The 20,057-nt window shown below is 40.0% G+C and overlaps 1 protein-coding gene across 3 annotated transcripts in view; it reads right to left on the bottom strand.

Moving 5' to 3' along the window:
• The window catches only part of phkb (phosphorylase kinase regulatory subunit beta), a 108,746-nt gene that overhangs the window by 13,166 nt on the left and 75,523 nt on the right, over positions 1-20,057 (bottom strand). For all 3 annotated transcript variants that reach the window (XM_011494103.2, XM_020700795.2, XM_011494100.3), the window contains 5 exons: positions 13,229-13,284; positions 11,148-11,241; positions 3,422-3,505; positions 2,698-2,802; positions 1,258-1,340 (listed from right to left, as the gene is read on the bottom strand). In XM_011494103.2, coding sequence (XP_011492405.1) covers positions 1,258-1,340; positions 2,698-2,802; positions 3,422-3,505; positions 11,148-11,241; positions 13,229-13,284 — 422 coding nt within the window. The remainder of the gene's footprint in view (positions 1-1,257; positions 1,341-2,697; positions 2,803-3,421; positions 3,506-11,147; positions 11,242-13,228; positions 13,285-20,057) is intronic.

The following is a 20,057-nucleotide window of genomic DNA, read 5'->3' as shown; positions in this document are numbered from 1 at the left end:
CCCAAGACCGCTTGGAGTGTGGACTTCCAAAAAGCTCACTCCTGATTGGTGAGAGCGGTTTGCCATAGAAATGTTGACTCAGACTGAGTCGGACTAGTCACTGCTGACTGACTTATCTGGCTCCAACATGGTGACATCCATCCATCCATCCATACATTCATTCATCCATTCATTTTCAGAACTCGTTTTTCCCTTAAGGGGTCTCGGCAGTCTGGTGCAGGGCCGCAATCACGCACCCGTGCACACACACATTCACACCTAGGGACAATTTAGAGGTCCTTGGTTAACCTATGAAGCATGCTTTTGGACTTTGGGAGGAAGCCGGAGTCCCCGGGAGAACGTACAAACTCCACACAGAAAGATTCCAGCTGGAGCGCTAACCACTGCTCCACAGAAAAAAAATGGCACCTTAATTAACTGAGTTAGAAGCAAACCGTGGGTGACATCCCACTCACTTGGTCCAGTTCTCAGATAGTCAAAGGTTGGAGCCAGACAACGTCAGCACGCAATGATTGGTCCAGGTTGGTCTGAGGCAGAATCTGTCAATCAAACGTTTCAAACGTTTGACGCTAGACCACGTACGTTTATCGAGGCATCTGATTGGTCAGTTTATAACTTGAATAACTTGCAATACAGAAAATCAAAATATGATCAAAAATAGGTAGCGAGGGCATGTAAAAATAAAATAAAAATCAGAGCAAGAATGGTTACTCTGACCAATAGAATGACTGAGCAACAGCTGTTTGTTTCTCTATAGATGTCTCTGGGATTTTGGCTTCTTGGAACCAGCAGGTACTTCCTGTTTGCGTCACCCAGTCCAGTTCTCGTATACAGTCAATGGTATTAACACATGAGCAGAGCTGATGGGCGGGTAGTCTGCTGTCACACACTGAGGTGCTGATCAGTGGCAGACTAATGACTATTGAGCCGCTTGGATCTCAGTGCTTCCTTCCAGATGCTGTTTGTAACACATTTAACACACGGCTCCCTGGGTAATGGTCAATATGGCTGTAATGAGCCCACCGGCCACGCTATAGTGATACAAATGAGAAACATTATCACCCAATCAGCAAGTAAATACAGTAGCACCTTTATGTCATAAAGATTAATGGGACGCACTGGAAGAAAGAGACAGAAGAGAAGACGGAAAAGCTGGCGTGAGACCCAGAGACGGGTGTTTACAGAGAAGATGGACGACTTTGACACTAGTTTGGGAGGGAAGCAAACAGTAACATCCAATGAATGTGAGAAGATTACTTGATATTATCCTCGCGGATGAGGACCAGGAAGAGGGGCCGTCCCTGCATCTTCCAGCACTGCTTGATGAACTGCAAGGCGTTCTGCACACAAGATGTCAAACTGTGTTAGGGGGTTGGCTTAAAAGGAAGGGAGACATCAGGAGAGCACAGGGACCTCTGTTCAAGGTCGCAGTCACACAATTTCTGTTTCATCCGTTTATCTCTTATCTCTTTGACATTTGGTTGGAACGGTGAAGGTGTTGGGATTTTAACTTTTATCAGAATCACCAAAAACACAAAGTAAAACCCCATCAGTTGGTTTGGACACTCAAAATATGTAAAAGTTTGTTTTGTTTTTAAAAAAAAAAAGGGGTCACCGATAAGCTGATGAATGAAGTTAAATAAAAATATCTACATGATGCTGAACTCTGCTCAAAACCTTGCGTTTAAATCGCACAGAAACGTTCAAAACAGCTGAAAAGAGGCTAAACATACAGAACAATTAATTCATTTCATTGATAAAATTTTGATTAAACACATGAAAAATGTTTTATCTTAACAAGAATACAATAATGAATCCATTTAAAAGTCTAAGATCAGTTTAAAAAAATGGGGTTTGCAAAAAATAATGGAAAAAAAGAGAATTGAGTGGGTTTATTAAAATGAAGTTATTTAAATTTGAGGTCAAATGGTTAAATGAATGGAAATGCATCATCAGCATCAACAGAAGAGTAAAAGTTTTAAACTAAGCTAAACATCTTTAACTACCTGCTAAACTTTGAAATTCATGATCATGTTAAAAATGCAAACTTAACTAAAATATGTAAGACAAAAAAACAACAAATAAAAGCACATTTATTTTTAATCTAAAAAACGCTTTTTAAAATTGATGTGCATTGAAATTACAGTAAAAGGGCTTTTTATCCTTTGCCAATGTTAAACTAGCTGAAAAAAAAGAATAATACAGAAACTGCAGGAAGGGTTTTAACTAAAGAATAACAAGAATTTGATTAAAAAAAATTAAAATCCACCTAAAAATACCTTAATTGCTGAATTTAACTCTGCAGATTGCTCTATAATCAAGATAGATGTAAAAAAAAAAAAAAACACCGAAATAAAGCCTGAAGAAATCTAAACATAAGCTAAATAACTGTGCAAAAATGAAAAAGTTTAAGACAAGCAAGAAAACCAGTGCTTAAAAGTGTGTAATGTTCTCTGCAATGTTTAATGCAGGTCATGTTTTTTTTAAATTTGATGATGTAACAATTTTAAGGAAATCGAATTGAAATGTCACAAAAATTATTCAATATTTTGAGAACTGGAAATGTTGAATTTACATAAAGCTTTAAAAAGCATGTGTTTTCTTTTAATACAGACGCTTAGAGACCAACGTCCAGAACATATATGTGCTATTTATCTGAGTTTTATCCTAAAACACAGCTCTGTTACCTCCACTCACCTTAATATCATCAATCAGCAGCATGACATCTTGGGAAAGGTAAAAGTCACTTAGATCAAACACTATTGGGTAGCAGACAACCGTCTTCCCGAGGATGCGATAAATCTAGAGGGGAGAAAAACGCAAATCCCTGCATTAGACGACAGATGGCTCACAAATAGCTAAGAATACATTATTGTGGGCAGCAAATAAAACGATCCATCCATCTTTGGGATGGAAAGGGAGCTCAGGAGCCAACTCCCCAACACTTCTCACACCCTCACAAACACACCGTATAAAGGACGTGCACTCTGCGGCTGAACTGATGACGATAATGTCCCCTGGCAGAACGCCGTCTTCCCCATAAATGTTCCATTAAAATATTGTCTCAGCAGTGTGTTGGGAGCCAGGATTCATTCGCTGCTGCGGCTCAACCTGCTTGGCTTTGCCGTGACCTTCTGATGTTACAGTAGCACACAGCAAATGTCACGATGTCAGACTTCACACAATCAACTCCTGCAATAAACGCAACATGTGTTTGATGCGAACGGCTGGTCTGAGGAGGAGGAGGAGGAGGAGGAAAAGCACAGCAACTGACTATTTCTGTTTCTGAGAATTCCATGGAACATTGATTTGTTGGGGGTTGTGTTTGTCCTCACTTATGGCCTGTTCTAGCAGAGACTACAGTATGTATTTTTAATCTGGCGGTGCACGTACGTGGGCGGATGTTTAGAAACTCAAATACCTTGCAGGTCCCGATGCATCCCACCGGCCTCTCTGGACGCCCACTCAGCCCCAGCTTTTTGTTGACGGCGAGGAAGCGGTACGCCTGCAGAAAGAAGCAAAAAACCAACCAAACACCTGCTTAGTAAACATCACATCATCCAGATGGGCTTTCAGAGAAAACAGTGGGCTATTTATTTATTTTTTTCCCCTGCGAGCCCCTGTTGCTTAAGCCGGATTGATGTGAAATGTCAAACGACGCATTTCATTTTTACAACGGTCACTGCCCGTCTGTCGTGAGCTGTCACCTCTCACAATGAAATCTCATCCATACGGCTGAAGCAGCGACTGACACTCGCTCTGCGTAAAGACAGGAGACGCAGCAATGATCAAAGTATCGCCCGGGAGCAAAAAAACGCTGCAGAGGCCAAAAAACACCCCACAATCATCACAACAATACATAAGAAACACCACAAACTCTGATACTTTTACATGAAGAATATTGTGTTCCTGCTTGTAGAGTAAGTACTTAAATAAATACATTGGTAAAACTGCTCTTCCATGCAAACAGGTAAAAAAAGGTAGATTTCACTGGCTTTTGGATTACTTTTTCCTTTCTCTATTAACTTGCTCAAACTTTTTCAATATCTTTAATTTCAGTCAGACAACTCATGCAGTAAAAATATTTATTTTTACATTTTAGTTTTGGCATTCACATTCTTTTCGTTTGGCATAATGCTCCGTAGAATTCCATGAGATAAGATTTCCATAAAACTTTTGGGTAATAGCGGAGCTCACAGGTGGAAGCTGGGGGGGGGGACGAACGCAGCGCTCGCAGTAAAGGAAGAGAATGAACAACTACACACCTGGACTTAAATAGGACGCTGAACAGGTGAGCTGATTAACTGAACCGCCCTAGGGGAGTAACCGTGTACTCCCCTAGAGTGGTCTGCCTGAAAGGTTGCTCATTTAAATCCCACTCTGATCATCTTTTAAACTTTAAACGATTATGCCGTTTATGGCAAAGATAGAAAAAAAACAAAAAAAACCAGTGTTGTATTCTATGACAGTTTCTGCAGAGCAGCAGGAGTTCATTAGAAATTCACTTCTGGGTTATGGGCGGGACTGTTGGCGAGGTGCGACCCCGCCCGCCCGCCCATCTCCTCCCCGCAAGGCTGAGCTTGTGGACCTCCCAGCGTATCTTCTTCGTAACAAATATAGTTTTTGTCAAATGGCATTTTTCTGTCTGCTCCTGATTCACAACGATTTGAGTGAAGAAACTAAATCTGAAGCTGAAATTTCTTTACGTATGTCCTCCATCGTTAGAAAAATGCCACAAGAACACAAAGAACACAATTATTTAGAATGAGTCTTTAAGCGGTAACTTTTTGCAGTATGTAAACTTTCCTTAATGAAAAGCTTCAGATGCTTTGTATTTTTATTATATTTTTTAGTCAAGAGTTAATGCGTTCATATACCAGATAAAGAGGAGTCCATTTAAAAAAAAGTTTAAATGGATGTTTAGCTTCAGTATTTGAGCAGAAAAGCTAACTTCCTATTGACAGGTGCTGACAAAGATCATGCAGCCACTTCAACATCATAAAGCTAAGCTAAGATCAATTGCAGTGCTGAAGGTTTAATGTTACTGGCCTGAAACTGAAGCCTAAAAAGCTCCAGCGTCCTCAAGGTCTTGATGCTAACAATAAAAAAAAATGCTTTTGAGATTTCATGTTGCATATCAAACCAGTTTCAACTCACTTCCAGCGAAAGTGTGAAAACATTTAGAAAATACTGTCAATTCAGAAATTCAATTGCGACTCCTTGGAGATATTATTCTTGCAAAACAACAAACAAACAGCTAATTAGCATATTTTTTTCCGTATGCGATGGACTGGCACTTTGTTCAGGACATAATCTGTCTTTGCTCCATCTTTGCTTGAGAGTTTATCTGAGACACGCTGAAGAACCAGATCGTTCAGTTTCCAAGAAGCCTGGAAACGTTCACCTTCACACTTCAGCGCTTTCTTTTTCCTTTTCAACTTCCCCCTAGAGTAAACTACAAAAGCTTCAATCCCTAAGCTTCAAGTAGATTTTACCTACAGTATACAAATCAGACGAATGACATAGAATATACCAAAAATATCAATAATAATGGTTATTATGTCTGTATTTTATACTTATTTTCTATTTAAACTAAGGAATCCACACTTATTGGTGTTTACCATCAGTAACACTTTTTTTCTTTATTTTATCTGTTTTGTTCTTACTGTAAGACCATCCTCTTCATCCCTAAAGCAGATCTCTGCTGTTTGTGCAAGTCAAACCACTGACTCTTCCTAGCTGCATAGCCCGTGGTTGAAAACAATCAAACCTGAAGAATCAGAAGTATGCAAATTAATAGAATAAATAGTTTTATGCAAAGAAGTGTTTTCTTTGAGAAAAACCTAAAAAGTCTAAATGTGGTTAAAAAGTAGCATGAAAAAACTGTTTTTTTATGTCCTCTATTCTTTCATTACAAAGTGCAATACACAGAGCAGCCAAAGGAGGGAGCTCTGCTACAGACGAGCACCTCTCCACAGCTTCGAGGGACCACAACAGCTCAACGTTACAGCAGAAACTAAGACACGAACAAAACAAATGAGGTTTTTGACACAGATGATGATCAGTTATCTAAAATCCCCAATTAAGAAGTGGGCGACTTTGTGATGAACTGTCTTCAGAGTGAAGCTGGAGGAGGGCTGGAAGGACCTTTGCATCAATCCTTTCTGTGTGCAGAATAACAATGAATGAACCAGCCAGAAGCCCATGAAAGCAACCTTTCATCCCCCCCACATTTCTACTGACCAAAGCCCACGGAGCGGCTCTGACAGGTAGCAAAAATAATAATAGAAAATCACATTCAAAGCTGTTTTTGACCCTTCATGAGAAAGGAGTCGAGAAAATACTTTTTACTGAGAAACTGTTTATGAACATTTATTTTTTCATTAAATAAAAAAACAAACACACACATTTTTCAAAGTTGCTATAAACAAGAACACTATTCGATTCTATTTTAGCTTGTATTTTACATCCATATCTGTCAAATAGTGCATTCAATTCAAGCTAATGGTGGAAGAATAAGGATTTAGACTGTTTTAAAGTTGCGTTCAAATGGAATTGTACCATCAAAGCTCTTTAAAAGTCAACTGATCATCAATGTAAAAGCTCAATCTCACCTTTTATACTGACACTGTCAGGGAAATTACATCAAAACCCAAACTAACCTCAGAGGATAGAGGCATCAGTTAGCATTTGGCAGACAGCTTGGTAGGGGCATCGGTAAAAAGCTGTCGCACCAAACGAGAGGTTTTACGAAATTAGTTTTAAAGCTCTTCAGTGTGGTAAAACTGTGGTTTTCCAAAATGCTGTAGAGTGGAGAGGATACTGTTGACCTCTCATGGGATGTACTCCCATGCAACCCTGTAACAGGAACAAGGTCGCTAAAGAGTTAAAGAGCTCTGCCGCAACAGCAGGGCTGTCCTCAGACCCTCTCTGCTGGTGACGTGACCTTGTTGGCTACATCAAGTAGAATAGATCGGGAATGTAAGGCCCTGTGTCCCATCCGGGGTCACAGCCTATCCCGGTCACTGGTGGGTGAGGGCAGGGGTCATTCTGGTCAGCCTGTCGCAGGGCAACAAATCAGACGTTCATGCACACTCACAGTCACACCTATGGACAATTTAGAGTAACCAATTCACTTGTGTTTTTGGATGGTGGGAGGAAGCCGGAGTCCCTCGCATGCACGGGTAGAACATGCAAACTCCACACAGAAAGGTCCTCCAGCCGGGACTTGAATGCCTTCTTGCTGTGAGGCGAGAGCGCTAACCGTGCCACCGTGCGTTGTAATCAAATTGTAAAAGTATAGGAAAAAGGTGTTGCATGAGGGCAAAATATGGATCAAGGTGTGCAGCTTGTTGGCTCTGTTGTACCGAGGAGAAAGGAGTGTCAAAGGATGAGTCTTCATGTCTCAACACTCCTCCACCTGTAGTCATCAGCTGGGGGTAGCCTCTTTCATGAGGGGGCTAAGTTCTGCCTCTCCCTCAGGATGGGAGGTTTAGTCAAATGGGAGCTATTGCTCCTCCCTCTAAACATCTGCTCAGTCAATGAGCTCGAAACACCTGCATTGGTTTCAGGAGCCTTCGTCTGGGTCAAGAAGTGACACGTCTACACCCTTCACGAGGAGGGAAAGTTCCAGAAGGTCAATGCTAAAACAAGCTGCTTGTTCGCCTGGAAAACAGCACCTGAAGTGGAAGAAGAGACAAAAGAGGTGCTCCAGCATCAGGGATAGCTGCATCCTTGAGAAGATGGTCACGAGGAGAGGACTGAGCCACAAACGAATGCTAGACGAGGCTTTCAGTGGTTGCATTGTTCGCGTCAAGCCACTCGTGAACCAGAGAAAACATCAAAAAAAAAATCAGACTGCCAAATGATCCAATTAGTAAATGTATCTGACTGGTTTACATCTTGTCGTGGATGTTTTGTACAGTAAATGAGCCTTCCTCCTGTGTTGGCTTTCTGTTACCATGCCTTATGTCACCTGCTTAGTTTTAAACCTCATCTTAAATTACTAATATACTTTAACACAATAATTATCATCCACATATTTTTTACATCTCTCTGTAATCTCATTGGGATTCCTTTTCTATGACATGATTAGTTTCTTAACCTTTTGGTCTTTTTTTTCCAGCATACCCCTTATTTTAAGAAAAAATGTCCCTTCAAAATAAAATCCCATTTATAAATAAGATGCTGTTGTGTCACCTTACTACTACTGGGGGACATTACAAGACACCTCTTTGATCATTTAGTAGAGTTTATTAATTATATTAATCATAGAAACATTTATGTGTTTCACTTTATTTAACCTTTAATTATCCAGGCAACACAGATTAAGAAAAAAAATCAACTGTGGACGGCAGGCAAAATGCAAGACCCTCTTCAGAAAGAGAACTCACAGCAATAACACAGACAATCATTAAATTATAAACACCATTTCTGGTGTCTGGGTCAGTTTGACCCGTACACATTCGCTTTGAGAAAAGGACAGATTTTTTCTGTGAAAATAAATGAAATGAAATAGCAGAATAAATCAAAATAAATGATATACATTTGTATGTTTAAGAGCATTAATCGTCCAATCAGCATTGCCTGTAGAAGAAACATCCTCTCTTCTATTAAACATATTTTTATGGGTTAAAAAGGATGACTGTTTAAAAAAATAAAAAGCTGGTAGGCCTCGAAGCAAGATAACACGGGTAATTGATGTTTCCCCCATTATCAGAGGGCGGCTGTCAATTTCAGAACAGGTGAGTTAGGCAGATACAGCCTGCAGCATTGAGGCGGTGGTGCTAACCCCGCGATAAACAAATTTTGTGGAGAAGGAAGATGTCTAAGCTTCATCATAAATATTCAGCATGGCGCTCGCTCTGACTCACAATTGAATTTCCATGTGGGAGACTGAGCGGCATATGGCTGAGGGAGGCAGAGGGGGAGACGGACAGGTATGACAGCGCAGAGGCAGGTGATGGACGTGAAGCATTGAGATGTTTGGTGTATTAGACGTTAAGGGGGCTGGGCAGGATGCACGCCGAGAGGGGAGTTTCGGGGTTACAGAGGCAAATGGGACGGACCATCAGACGGGAAACAGGAAGCAGAAAAAAAGGAGCTCAAAGGGAAGAAATGACAGCAAAATGGATGCTTATGGGAGGAGGTGTGGAGAAGAGCTGCCATGTTACAACTATGACAGATAAATAACAGGCTGAGGAGAAGACGACACTGAGATGCAAAACTTCAAACAATGAAGGACGTTTTCCACAGGCGGGACGTGGATTTGACAGCCATGATGGACGTGAGGCAACGCTGCATCACACTGATGACCATACGAATGCCTCATTAGCAAGAGGTTTCCATTTCCACTCAATCGACATCCTTTCAAGCAATTCTAAGATCTTTATTTGTTTAACTTTTCCCTTCTTAATTCCCTTTTTTTTAAAACCACTAGATCCCCTGGAATTATGCTGATCACTTAATGTGAGCAATCACTCTTCAGCTAATCAGTCACCTCCACCTGCGTGCAGCCCCACAGTGACTGATGAGACAATCAAGAGGCAGTTTGAGGGAAAGACACGCTGCTCTGATAAGCAAATGGACTGACTGAACCACAGTCTGAGTGGATATTGATAGATGTAATGACATTTAATGTTTTTATTGACGTGGCCCCTTACGTTCATAAAAGTGATTCCACACTGGGGTAAAGAAGTAAAGTGACTGTGTACTTTGCAAGAGGATTTTTTAAAATGTAATGTAATCGACTAAAGTGTAACTTCAAGGAGATTGTAGTAATTTTATGAAATTTGGGCAACTTAAAATGGGTATTCATGCTGTAGTGATACTATAATTGAAGATATTCTAAATGTTTCAGTATTTTTGTCTTATCGTTTTTCGTCCATCCACGACACGTAATGATATTCATAACCTATAAATTATCTTGGTCAATATATAGATTAGAATAATATTTATAGAAGAGGAGCTGAAACCGTATAATGGCTATGCTGCTGGGGGACAACTTTCTGTGGGTTTTTGAGTTGACCGGCCCGTGGATCGTCCTAGCGTGGATCGGCCAAATCTTAAGCAAAGCACAGATGTGGCCCCTTAAGGCTCATACGGCCACCTGAAGAGACGCCACGAAAATGGAACGTACCATTGCCGTGGTAAGTGTATCGAGAAGTAGTTGTAAGGCCTGACGGTGATGTACAGTGCTCTTTATGCCGCACTCTGGTCGTTAGTAAGCTGTGAGAAGTGTCTCTTTACTTTAGTGTGTGAACGCTGCACTCATGTGGTGTGCAGGTGACACATAAAGCCACGTAGGATGTCCACAAAAACAACACTGATGTCTACCTTCCTAATATCTAAGAGTGCACACAAAAGCACACACTTATTACATGAACGACACTAATGGGTCTATTGTGCAATTTGCAGGATTTAAGGGGGCTGAAGAAATGAAAAATCTGTACAACATGTCTGCATCTCACCTACTTTACCCTTACATGTTGTACACGTGTTCGCTATGACCTGTTGCCCACAGCATGCCAGTAGAATGAAATGTGCACAATCATTTTTGGTCTACAGCTTCATCGAGCCGTCTATGATTTTTTGTACCAGGGCTTGCCAGCTTGGTCTGGGGTTGTGGCAGCGGTGCTCGCCCTTGCTGGGGCGGCTACAGTCCAACATCACAGCCTCACGGCTGTGGAGTGGGCCCTGTTGCTGTCCGGCGTGGGAGGGCGCTGTGGTGATGTTCTGTGGCTGAGCCGCTCCCAGTATAAAAGATTGTCAGTATATTGTTTCCTCAAAGCCGAGCCAAGCCGTACGTCTCTTTTAAGGTTAGGAATCATATCTTTGTGCCTGTATACATTGGGGAAAAGGGGTGGTTTGGTTTTATTTTTGTTGTCTGTTTTTAATTGTAAAGCACATTGAGCTGACGGACTGATTGATATTTTGTTGCAGGGCCACCTGTGTGCCGCATACAGGTTTGCCCGTATCCGTATCATAAGAGCAGTTGGGAGTAAGGCTTCAGAAACATCAAGCAACAGGTTACTGCAGTTGATCATACACAAAGAAATGTCTGCCCTTGGTGGAGTTCCCATCAAACACTGGTGAAACCCATTTGCATGTCAGAGAATTCCTACGAAATGTTGAGTTTGTTTGGTTACCTTGACCAGTTCCTTCTGGGGCCAGATCTGGATTGGCTCCACCTGCTGAGGCGTTTGGGTTTGAATGCCGTAGGTGTTCAAAAAGACTTGAAGTCTACAAACAAAGAGAAGATGACGAGTCCACATGAAGGTTATGTTCATCCTGCTGCCACACTTTGGACACACAGCATTGAGCAGATGGAAGGTCAACATAGTGGAATGATATAATGCGAGAGCCGTCACATTGCATTCAGTCTAAATATGTTCTTGATTCAAGTTTTCGGTCTCTGACAATCAAGCTCGTCTGTTGGGATAGAAACAGAATTGTAAAACGAATTCTAATTTGGCGACCGATTTTTTTAAATTAATGGAGCAAAGTGAGAAAAGGTCAAATTCCTGCAGACATCTGAGTGATTTGTATTGAACGTTGCAGCAAATTCCTGGGATGCTTATGAAAATCAAAGATCTGGTCTGGAATTTCTCTGTATTTTCTACAAATCTTAAGAATCAGTCAAGAATGCAGCAGAAAATGTTAATTGTAGCACAACAGCAGAGATACTAAGATCACACCAGGAGTGGTATCAATTGGACAGACAATCTAGATAATGTCTTGAAGACTATTTAAATCTGTGGACAATATCTTTTTAAGGTCATAAATTTGGGGGCAGATTTGGGATTTGTCCTCATATTGCCTGCTGGGTGTCATTTTTTGCCACTTAAACTCCTTCAACAATTTTTCCGCTATTTTAATCATTCAACAATTAAAATGTTCAACTCTTTCAGCTTATTCCACCTATGACTTTTTGTCCTTTAAATCCTTGAACTTTCAAAATATTCCAGGATTTTTGCCTTCATTGAAATACACGGTGGATCCTTGGTGCAGAAGTTCGCTGGTTCGATACACGGCTCTGACATTTGTCACAAAAATATTTTTTTGTTATTGTGCTATTTTCACTTTATTTATAGTCAACTTTGATCATTTATTTATTTTTGCCAATTATTACCCTTTAATTTTAATTTTCATTCAGCAATATAGCATTCAACCCTGCATTCCCTTCTGGATATGCAGCTTCTTCTAGTTAGACCAGCATCTGCTCAGTGTTTACATGATCTTCTGAAAGGTTTCCAGAACATCTGTAGAGATTTTCTGCACCATGAAGGCTTCTTAGGATGTCCAACAACAATGCAGACAAGCAGTAAAAGGTGACAGGAAGTTCATTTCCAAATGCTGCGGACATTTTTAACTTTCCTAAAGCAAAAGGTTTAGGGATGATGTGGCGAGTAAAAAGATTGGATGTGGATTTGCTCAACTCCCATTCTGCGTTTTGTCATTTCATTAACAACATCCATGACTGCTTTAGATGTAATGACAAATAATTAAAAAAAAAGAATTGAAACGCTGCAATTAAAATATTATATAATTAACTAATTTTTTTTTTTTGCTAAATGACAGGGTTGTAAACAAGATATTAAAATTAAGCTTAATGACTCAAAATATCCATTGATTTAAACAATGTAAACAGAGTACCATGAAAAATCCTACATGGATGACAGTTTTTAGAAATACGTTACAAACGTAGGTTTCTACACATTCTGTAGCTGAAAGTCTTTTTAAATCATCCAACTGAGTCAAAACCTTCAGCTGCCATTTTTCCACTAAATGCAGAAGGATAATCCTTTATCCTATCACAGAGCTGGAAACAGGTAATTTCCACTCTAGATTTATAAATTTTTTAGTTTTTTTCTTATATTTGTTAGCGATTTTTGCTGCGGTGGTGTCAAAAGTAAAAACAGAAGGAAGATGAAGAGGATGAAGCAGGAATCCTAACGAGGACATAACCAGCAGATTGTGTGAAAGTTACAGGTCGACAAACTTCCCTTTAACACCTACCCCCCCCCCCTTTCCCCCCACCCCACCCGCTATAAAAGCATGCATGCTAACTGAAAGGCCCCAGTGGGCAGACAGAGAATGCAGAGGTCAGGCTGAGATAACCACAATTACAGGGCTGAGAGAGCTGAAGCAGAGAGAGGAGCAGAAAATCACCTCTTTTTATGGTGTGCGACACAACAACACACATGTGCACACACACACACACACTTACCTCTGGCTCTCAGCAATCAGGGAGACGTGGATCACAACATCATTCTCTATGGGACCCTGTGAATCAGAGAGCAGAGGGAGGTGAACACGAGGACCGGCATGCGGCCCCGTTCTGCAACAGAAATCTGCTCAACATACACTGACATGTAGTTTTTACATCCATCATTATGGCCCTAAGCCTGTGCAATGAGGGCAAAGGTCATGCCCATGGCTTTACAGGGTCCCTGTTCTTCAATTTCTTGGCACAGACGAAATTGGCATATGCTTTATTTATGAAGTATTTTTATCACAAATTAACCCAAGCAGCCATATTTTTTAAAATGTGGACGTAGAAATGATCATCTCCCAACCAAGCAAGTTGTGAAAGCGAAGACATTACGTCTATGCAAAAGCCCAACGACGGAGAGGGCGCCACCCTGAGTCAAAGTGAGACACTACAGCAGAAACTCACTCGTTTTATGTCCTTGGACTTCTGTCAACTTTCTCTAGAGGCTTGAAGCTTTGTACCTTTGACAGCTTAAGCAACCGATGACCCTTTAACTAGGTTAGCAATAGTTACTGAAATAGTTACTGCAAGGCTTTTATTATCGCTCATATGGAATAAAAAAAAACAAAAAACACGAGGTTGCAGGATCATAAATTGATTTATCGTTATGAACAAAGACATTCCATTTTTTAATACTTATTCTCCATTTATTACAGCGAACACGTCCATTAGTGATATAATGTTAAGAATAATGTGGGTGTGACAAGTATAAACACCAGCTAGACAAAAGGTGAAAGTTTACTTTAACAGAAAAAAACATCATGTATTAAATGTAATGTTTCATATAAGCTCATCCCTTTACATTCTTGTATAGAAAAAGGTATTTCTAGAGGGCACAAAGGTCAATCTCTTCCCAAAGGTCAGCTCTCGAATGACCAAGTCGTCTTGAGCTGAATCTTTTACAGAAGCAACCTAAACATGTGTCATAGCCCCAAACAGAATACAGTTTTTATCTATGTATGACAGAAAACTTTTTATATTTTAGATTTTAATGGGAGAAAAGTGTTTTTTTCCCTTGTTTTTTATAAAATACTATGTGATATAGGTGGACAGAAAGTCAAATGTTATGGATGCAACCATTAGCCTGACACATTAGAAACAGGCATTAAGTGTTGTAGTCGAGTATTTCAACGCTACTTGCAGCTTTAATTATGATTATTATTGCTGTTATTATAGGTTTGAAGGAATGACTGCGTATCGATGTGACTGCGGCGGTTTCCTGCAGGTCTTTTTGTAGACAAGAACCCTGCAATAAAAACTTGGTTCACTCTTCCTTGTATGACAAAACATCAGAAGTTTCAAATAAAAAAAAAAAATTCAAGACTGATGATGATGATGATGTGGAGACGCTTGGAGAAAAGAATGGAAAATAATATAAAAAAAGATTTCCTCCTCAGTTTCGTATTAAAAAGCTAAAATCTTCCAAATAATTTATAACCAATAATCAGTTTAATTCAACACAATGACACTTTAACTACAGAGTGCAATTATTTTTAATAATCCAGACTTAGGTGAAGCTTGGAGAAAGCATTACTTTTTAGATCTCAACTGTGCTACATCTATTATACAGGAAGACAGCTCAGGCCAGGTTTACTAATGGTTTGTGCCAGGCATACGCTCCTTTCCCCTTTTTGAGATTCTCCAGGGGATTATTGAAGGAACTGAAATAAAAAACTAGGCCTGAGTGGCGTGCAGGTTCTTTTGTTGGTTGTAAATCCAATAACCAAGTCATAATTAGTATATTTCAGGGATTTTGTGTAGAAATTGTCAGAAACAGGAGATTATTTTTTCCTAAAGGCCGTGTCACGCAGCCACCACGTACATTTTGCACACATTGCTCGGATGGCAATTTGTCATATGTGAATATATGTGTAGAAAATGTGAAAAGTTGCGGTCTTTCTTTGAAATTTGTACAGATATTTACAAATGAACCACGGTAAATCCACGGAAGAAGTACGAATAAATCACGCAAGTCAACGTAAAAGCCAAATCTGGTCCAAAGGTCGCCGCCGGTAAATTACGCAATTTGAGCGTGATATATGCACGCTGTATATGCGACATTAAAGTTATACATCGGTTACGTGTGAAAAGTCAGTTAGACATACGTAGAACGCTCACGGAAAGCCACAAATTTGCTTTTGCATCTAGCAAAAATGACACACAATTGCGTATGATTTAGATAATAAGTGCGTGTAAGCTCCATAAAATATGCATAAACTGCATAATTCTCAACTGACCAAAACTTTGGAACAACTAAAACACGGATTCACGTAAAGATCCATCAGGTGAAACACAGGTGTGCACATCGACGAATGATGAACGCAAGAAACCCTTTTGAATTTCGCATATCACACATGTATCACCAAAGACCAAAAAACGTACAAAATGTATGTCGTGGCTGTGTGACACGGCCTTAAAAGTAGGTTTATAAATAATTTACTTTACTTTATTGCAGGTTAGGTTTCTATTTTCATCTGCTACTGATTTTTGCGCCTCCTGATGCTGGCTGCGTTGTGAACACTAAAGAGCACTCCTTTCATCTATCTCTTTTCAGCGCTTCCATTCACGTCTGCATGCGTGTCCATGAACTGCAAGCAGCGCCGATCACCATCAGACTTCTGCACAGAGTGTTCAGGCAGCAGCTCGTGAGTCACACAACAGCAGCCTTTCATCTCACTGTCTGTGTGTGTGAGTGTCCATGCAAACACATGGACACAAACCCAGGCATGTACAGATGCTAGGAGTCAGCCAGCAGCACACAGGCGGAAAAATGAGGGATTGTTTTCTCCAACCTCCTCATTTCCATCAATCTACCTGAGAAGAACCAAAACGGGAAAAAAAAGAGTGAAGGAGATGAAGATCAAGGATTTGCCGGCTAACTCTTGCTAGGTGACCAAACTAAAATGAAATTCCTGTTTCTTTAAGTCTCCTTAAATATGAGTGATGTGTCTCTACAAACGCATGGAATGCATGGAAGGCAAGAGGTGACAAAAGTTGAGATGATGAAGAGCAAATATAAATGTAATCAATGAGCGGCGTCATATGGCCCGAAGGTGTTACCTGTTCCTGCTACACCCTTTGAACTACCCTTACCGGCTACTAGATACCCCTCACTCTCACCTGCTGCCCCTGCAACCCTAGTCAGACTTGCACAAGACAAAATCATGAAAAAATCACTTCTTCTATTTTTCCACCCAAAATGGCAGCTTTTCTGTTGGTTGCATCTCCATAGTAACCATTTTATTTCGAGTCTCCTTGGAATGAGGGTTGGTATAAATTGGCAAAATTGGTATAAATGTATCTTTTGGTCAAATGGAAACAAAGATTTTCTGTGAACCACGCCCTTATTCCTATTATTTTGGGTATCATAGCGGTTCGTTTAGGTTAAGCCAAGAATTCGTGGATTCAATTTTCACAATGTTCTGGTAAAAATGTGCGAGCAACACTTTTAGCCACTTTTGCGAGTTCGCCACACGACTGCTGTTCAAAATCTACTGACTTCATTTGCAAACTTTTTCCCCCCAGTAGCTTCCCAATGATGCTGGAGTTGTTATAAAGCAACAGCTAGGAAGGAATTTGAAGTTGTAGCTGGTACAGGTGGCAGCCTCTTCCCAGGGTCAAAGGTCAATAAGATTTTGGTTGTGATTGTTGACTTAACCTGATGTTTTGAATTTCGCTCACACAAATGTTTTCTTTTACCATATTGTGGGAAAATCCCCTAATTTCACACTTTGCCACAACATGGCCTGCAGTAGATCCCATATTGATGGAAGTTTCCTTTAAGTATCCCTGACACGTAGATTTTTGCTTCCTTTATTGACTTTGAAATAGCATATTTTTTAACTCCATAAAAGATTTTGGCCTCAATCGTTTTTTCGACGGTGTCTCCTGCCTTGATGTCTTTTTGTTTTTTTTTTTCTTTTCATTTTTTGGGTGGTGGGTTGTGGGGTGTGTGCAAATTTTGGTAAATTTTTGAGTATGAGGCGGGGTGAAAATTTGGCTCGAAGCGGCAATAAGAAAGAAAAACTGCAAAAATTATCTGGTCCTTGCAGTCCAGGAGTAATAGTTCACAAATGCAGAAGCATATTGGAGATTCAAAAAACTGAAAGATTGTAAAACTATATACTTAGAATAAAAAAGTTGCAAAGAGATTAAAAAGTCTAAAAAGTGTATAACCAACACACAATGCTCTCATTTATCTTTTTTTTTTCTATCAGCTCGTTAATTTGAACTAGGAAAAAGACAGACACAGTTATGGACGTTGTTCAATGAAAAGATGGAAATGTATGCAAACATAATATAAAGTTTAGCCTTTAAAACAGAAGGAGTTTATACAAATATGCACTTCCTGTGAGAATCTTCAAAACCTCCTATTGTAACAGTAATATCTGTCCGACACAAGAGGCCTTCACCTCTTATCTGTTTACTCAGCTGCTGAACAGAACAAGTTTAAAAAATTGATGTTATTAAAAAGAAAAAACATTTACAGAAACACACCTTTGGCATAAAAACTGACAAAAAGTATCTGAAATATGGATTTAAAGCTAAAAAAGTATCTAGAATGGCAGATAATTTCTTCATCTTGAGTTGGTTTGGTTTCACAGTAAAATCTAAGTCTTGAAAAAGCATGCAGTTCAAGCAGTGGCTCATTTGGGGGCGCCATTTCCCACAACGAGACAAAACCAGAAAAAAGCGTAAAAGTAAACGAAATGTGCATAAATACTGCATTATTGGCAAAAGAAAAATAGACAAACAAAACACAGTTTTTCTCAGCCCCTTTTACCATTTGTGCAGAGCATCTGCAGCCTCAAAGACCCTCCTGGTTACGGGTTAAATTCCTACGTTTTTGTCCCAGCACAATCCAAATCCTATAAAAATGGGTAAAATCTTAAATCCCTATTTTTTTAAAAGATTTTTTTTTCAATAAATGTGCATACAAAAGGTACAGAAATGGATTTCTGAAGTAAAACGATGAAATAGGAAGGTAGGATAAAGAAGATTACAGGAGAAGCAGCACAATCTTTCCTCCGACCCAAAAACCAGAGAGCATGAAAGCACAACAGATGAAGAGGGGAGGGAAAAAGCCGCTAAAAGCCATTTTAAAACGGGTCACAGTGGGAACAGTTCTTCTGCGGGACAGCCTGGCAGCAGCTTCCAGCAGGAGCTCACCAGTTACAGCAATGCAAAAGCCGACAGAGTGAAAATCCATTTGAACGTCACCGTGAGTCCCTGCAGAACAGAAATGAAATTCAGCTCTGCTTCATTTGACTTTTCCCCCCAAATTATGAGCACTGAGTTGTGACAGAAGACAGGGAGCACCTCTGAGAGCTTTTCCTCTCTGTTCTTTCCTCCTTAACAGCCTCTCTTTGTCTTTGCTCCTTAATTCCACCATTTTGTCTGTTTTTGCCACTTCCTCCGTTCTTAAATGATCACGTCATTCTGTGCTGTTTGTTCAAATGTTCCATCTTTTGTCCTGGAAAAATCGTTACTCTTTCTGCTTAGACCTGTTTTCTTTCCTCTATTATTCATGTTTTCATTTAGTTGTTTACACTTCAGATTCCTTTTTTTTAACCTTTATCTCTTCCTCCTCTCTTTTCATTCTACCTTTCATATTCTTGCTCCGTTCCTTCCTTTGCTCTCCATCTACCACCTTCTGCTCTTTCCGTCCTTGTCTAAACAATTTATTCACCGACTGTTTATTTATCCTTCGCTGTTTCTTCATATATATTCATACTTCTCTGCTTTTCTTTCTCTCCATCATTGCTTTTCCTTCTCTTTGTTCGTCTCACTCCCTCAGAATTTGCTTTCACTCAGGTGTGTCAGTTACATGCCAGGTAAACTCAGAACAGAGTTTCAGAGTAAAAAAAAAACCCAAAAAAAGTCAAAACTCTGCTAAACTGAAACATTTCATGCAGAAAGATGGAAAGATGGGCACAGCTGGAGGTCTGCAGGTCAGACAGGTGTGGAATGAAAAGTTGGGGGTTTTCATAGGTTTGCTTCTCTTTCCTTATTTATTCAAAAGTGTTAGGATAGCGCAAAGATGCTGGGAGTCTTTCTTTTAAAACCGCATTTGCATTAGTGAGATGGTTTGTAAAATGTGAGGAAGGCTGCTCCTTCAAACTGCGTGACAGAAGCTCCAATAATAAAAGAAGGAAAGATTACTGAAACCTTGTGAAGGCATCAGTTCTGCAGGATTTTTAATCTTGATTATAGGTAAAAAAAATAAATAAAAGAAACCGCGTTTTAACCTTTACAGTAACCGCATCTGCAATCAGGTAGCACTCTTAACAGAGAAATTCACAAAGTACTTAACAATGAACAACTAAAATGCCTAAAATGTATTAATTAATTAAAAGAAAATAAGTAAAACCCTGAAACAACTCAAAACAATTACAGGGCAGGTTTTTGTCAAATCAACTAAAAGCTTATCTAAATAAAAATGTCTTTAGAAGCTTTTTTCCAGTCTCTGGGCTAATGCTTGGAAAGACCTCCGCGAGTTTTAAACCAGGTTCTTGAGACGTTAAGGAGGTTCTGGCCCAAGGACCGTAGGGAGCGACGAAGGGCCATTTTTGGTGTGCCTGAAATGTTAAGTTGGGGACGCGAAATACTGTAAGCTAGAGGGACTGCGTGTAAACAGATGGGTGACAGGAAGTGGGGTCCACCAAGAGACCTACCCACACCTCAGAGGTGAAGTTCTAATGAACTCCTGTCGCCCTGCAGAAACTATGTCCTAGAAAATGACACAGGTTTGGGGATTTTGGATAAAAACTGCTAAATATTAAAA

The sequence above is a fragment of the Oryzias latipes genome, chromosome 3 (assembly GCF_002234675.1).
Source record: "Oryzias latipes chromosome 3, ASM223467v1".
NCBI lineage: Eukaryota > Metazoa > Chordata > Actinopteri > Beloniformes > Adrianichthyidae > Oryzias > Oryzias latipes.
Note: the sequence above shows the minus strand (reverse complement) of the source record. Positions and strands in the feature narration are given on the sequence as shown.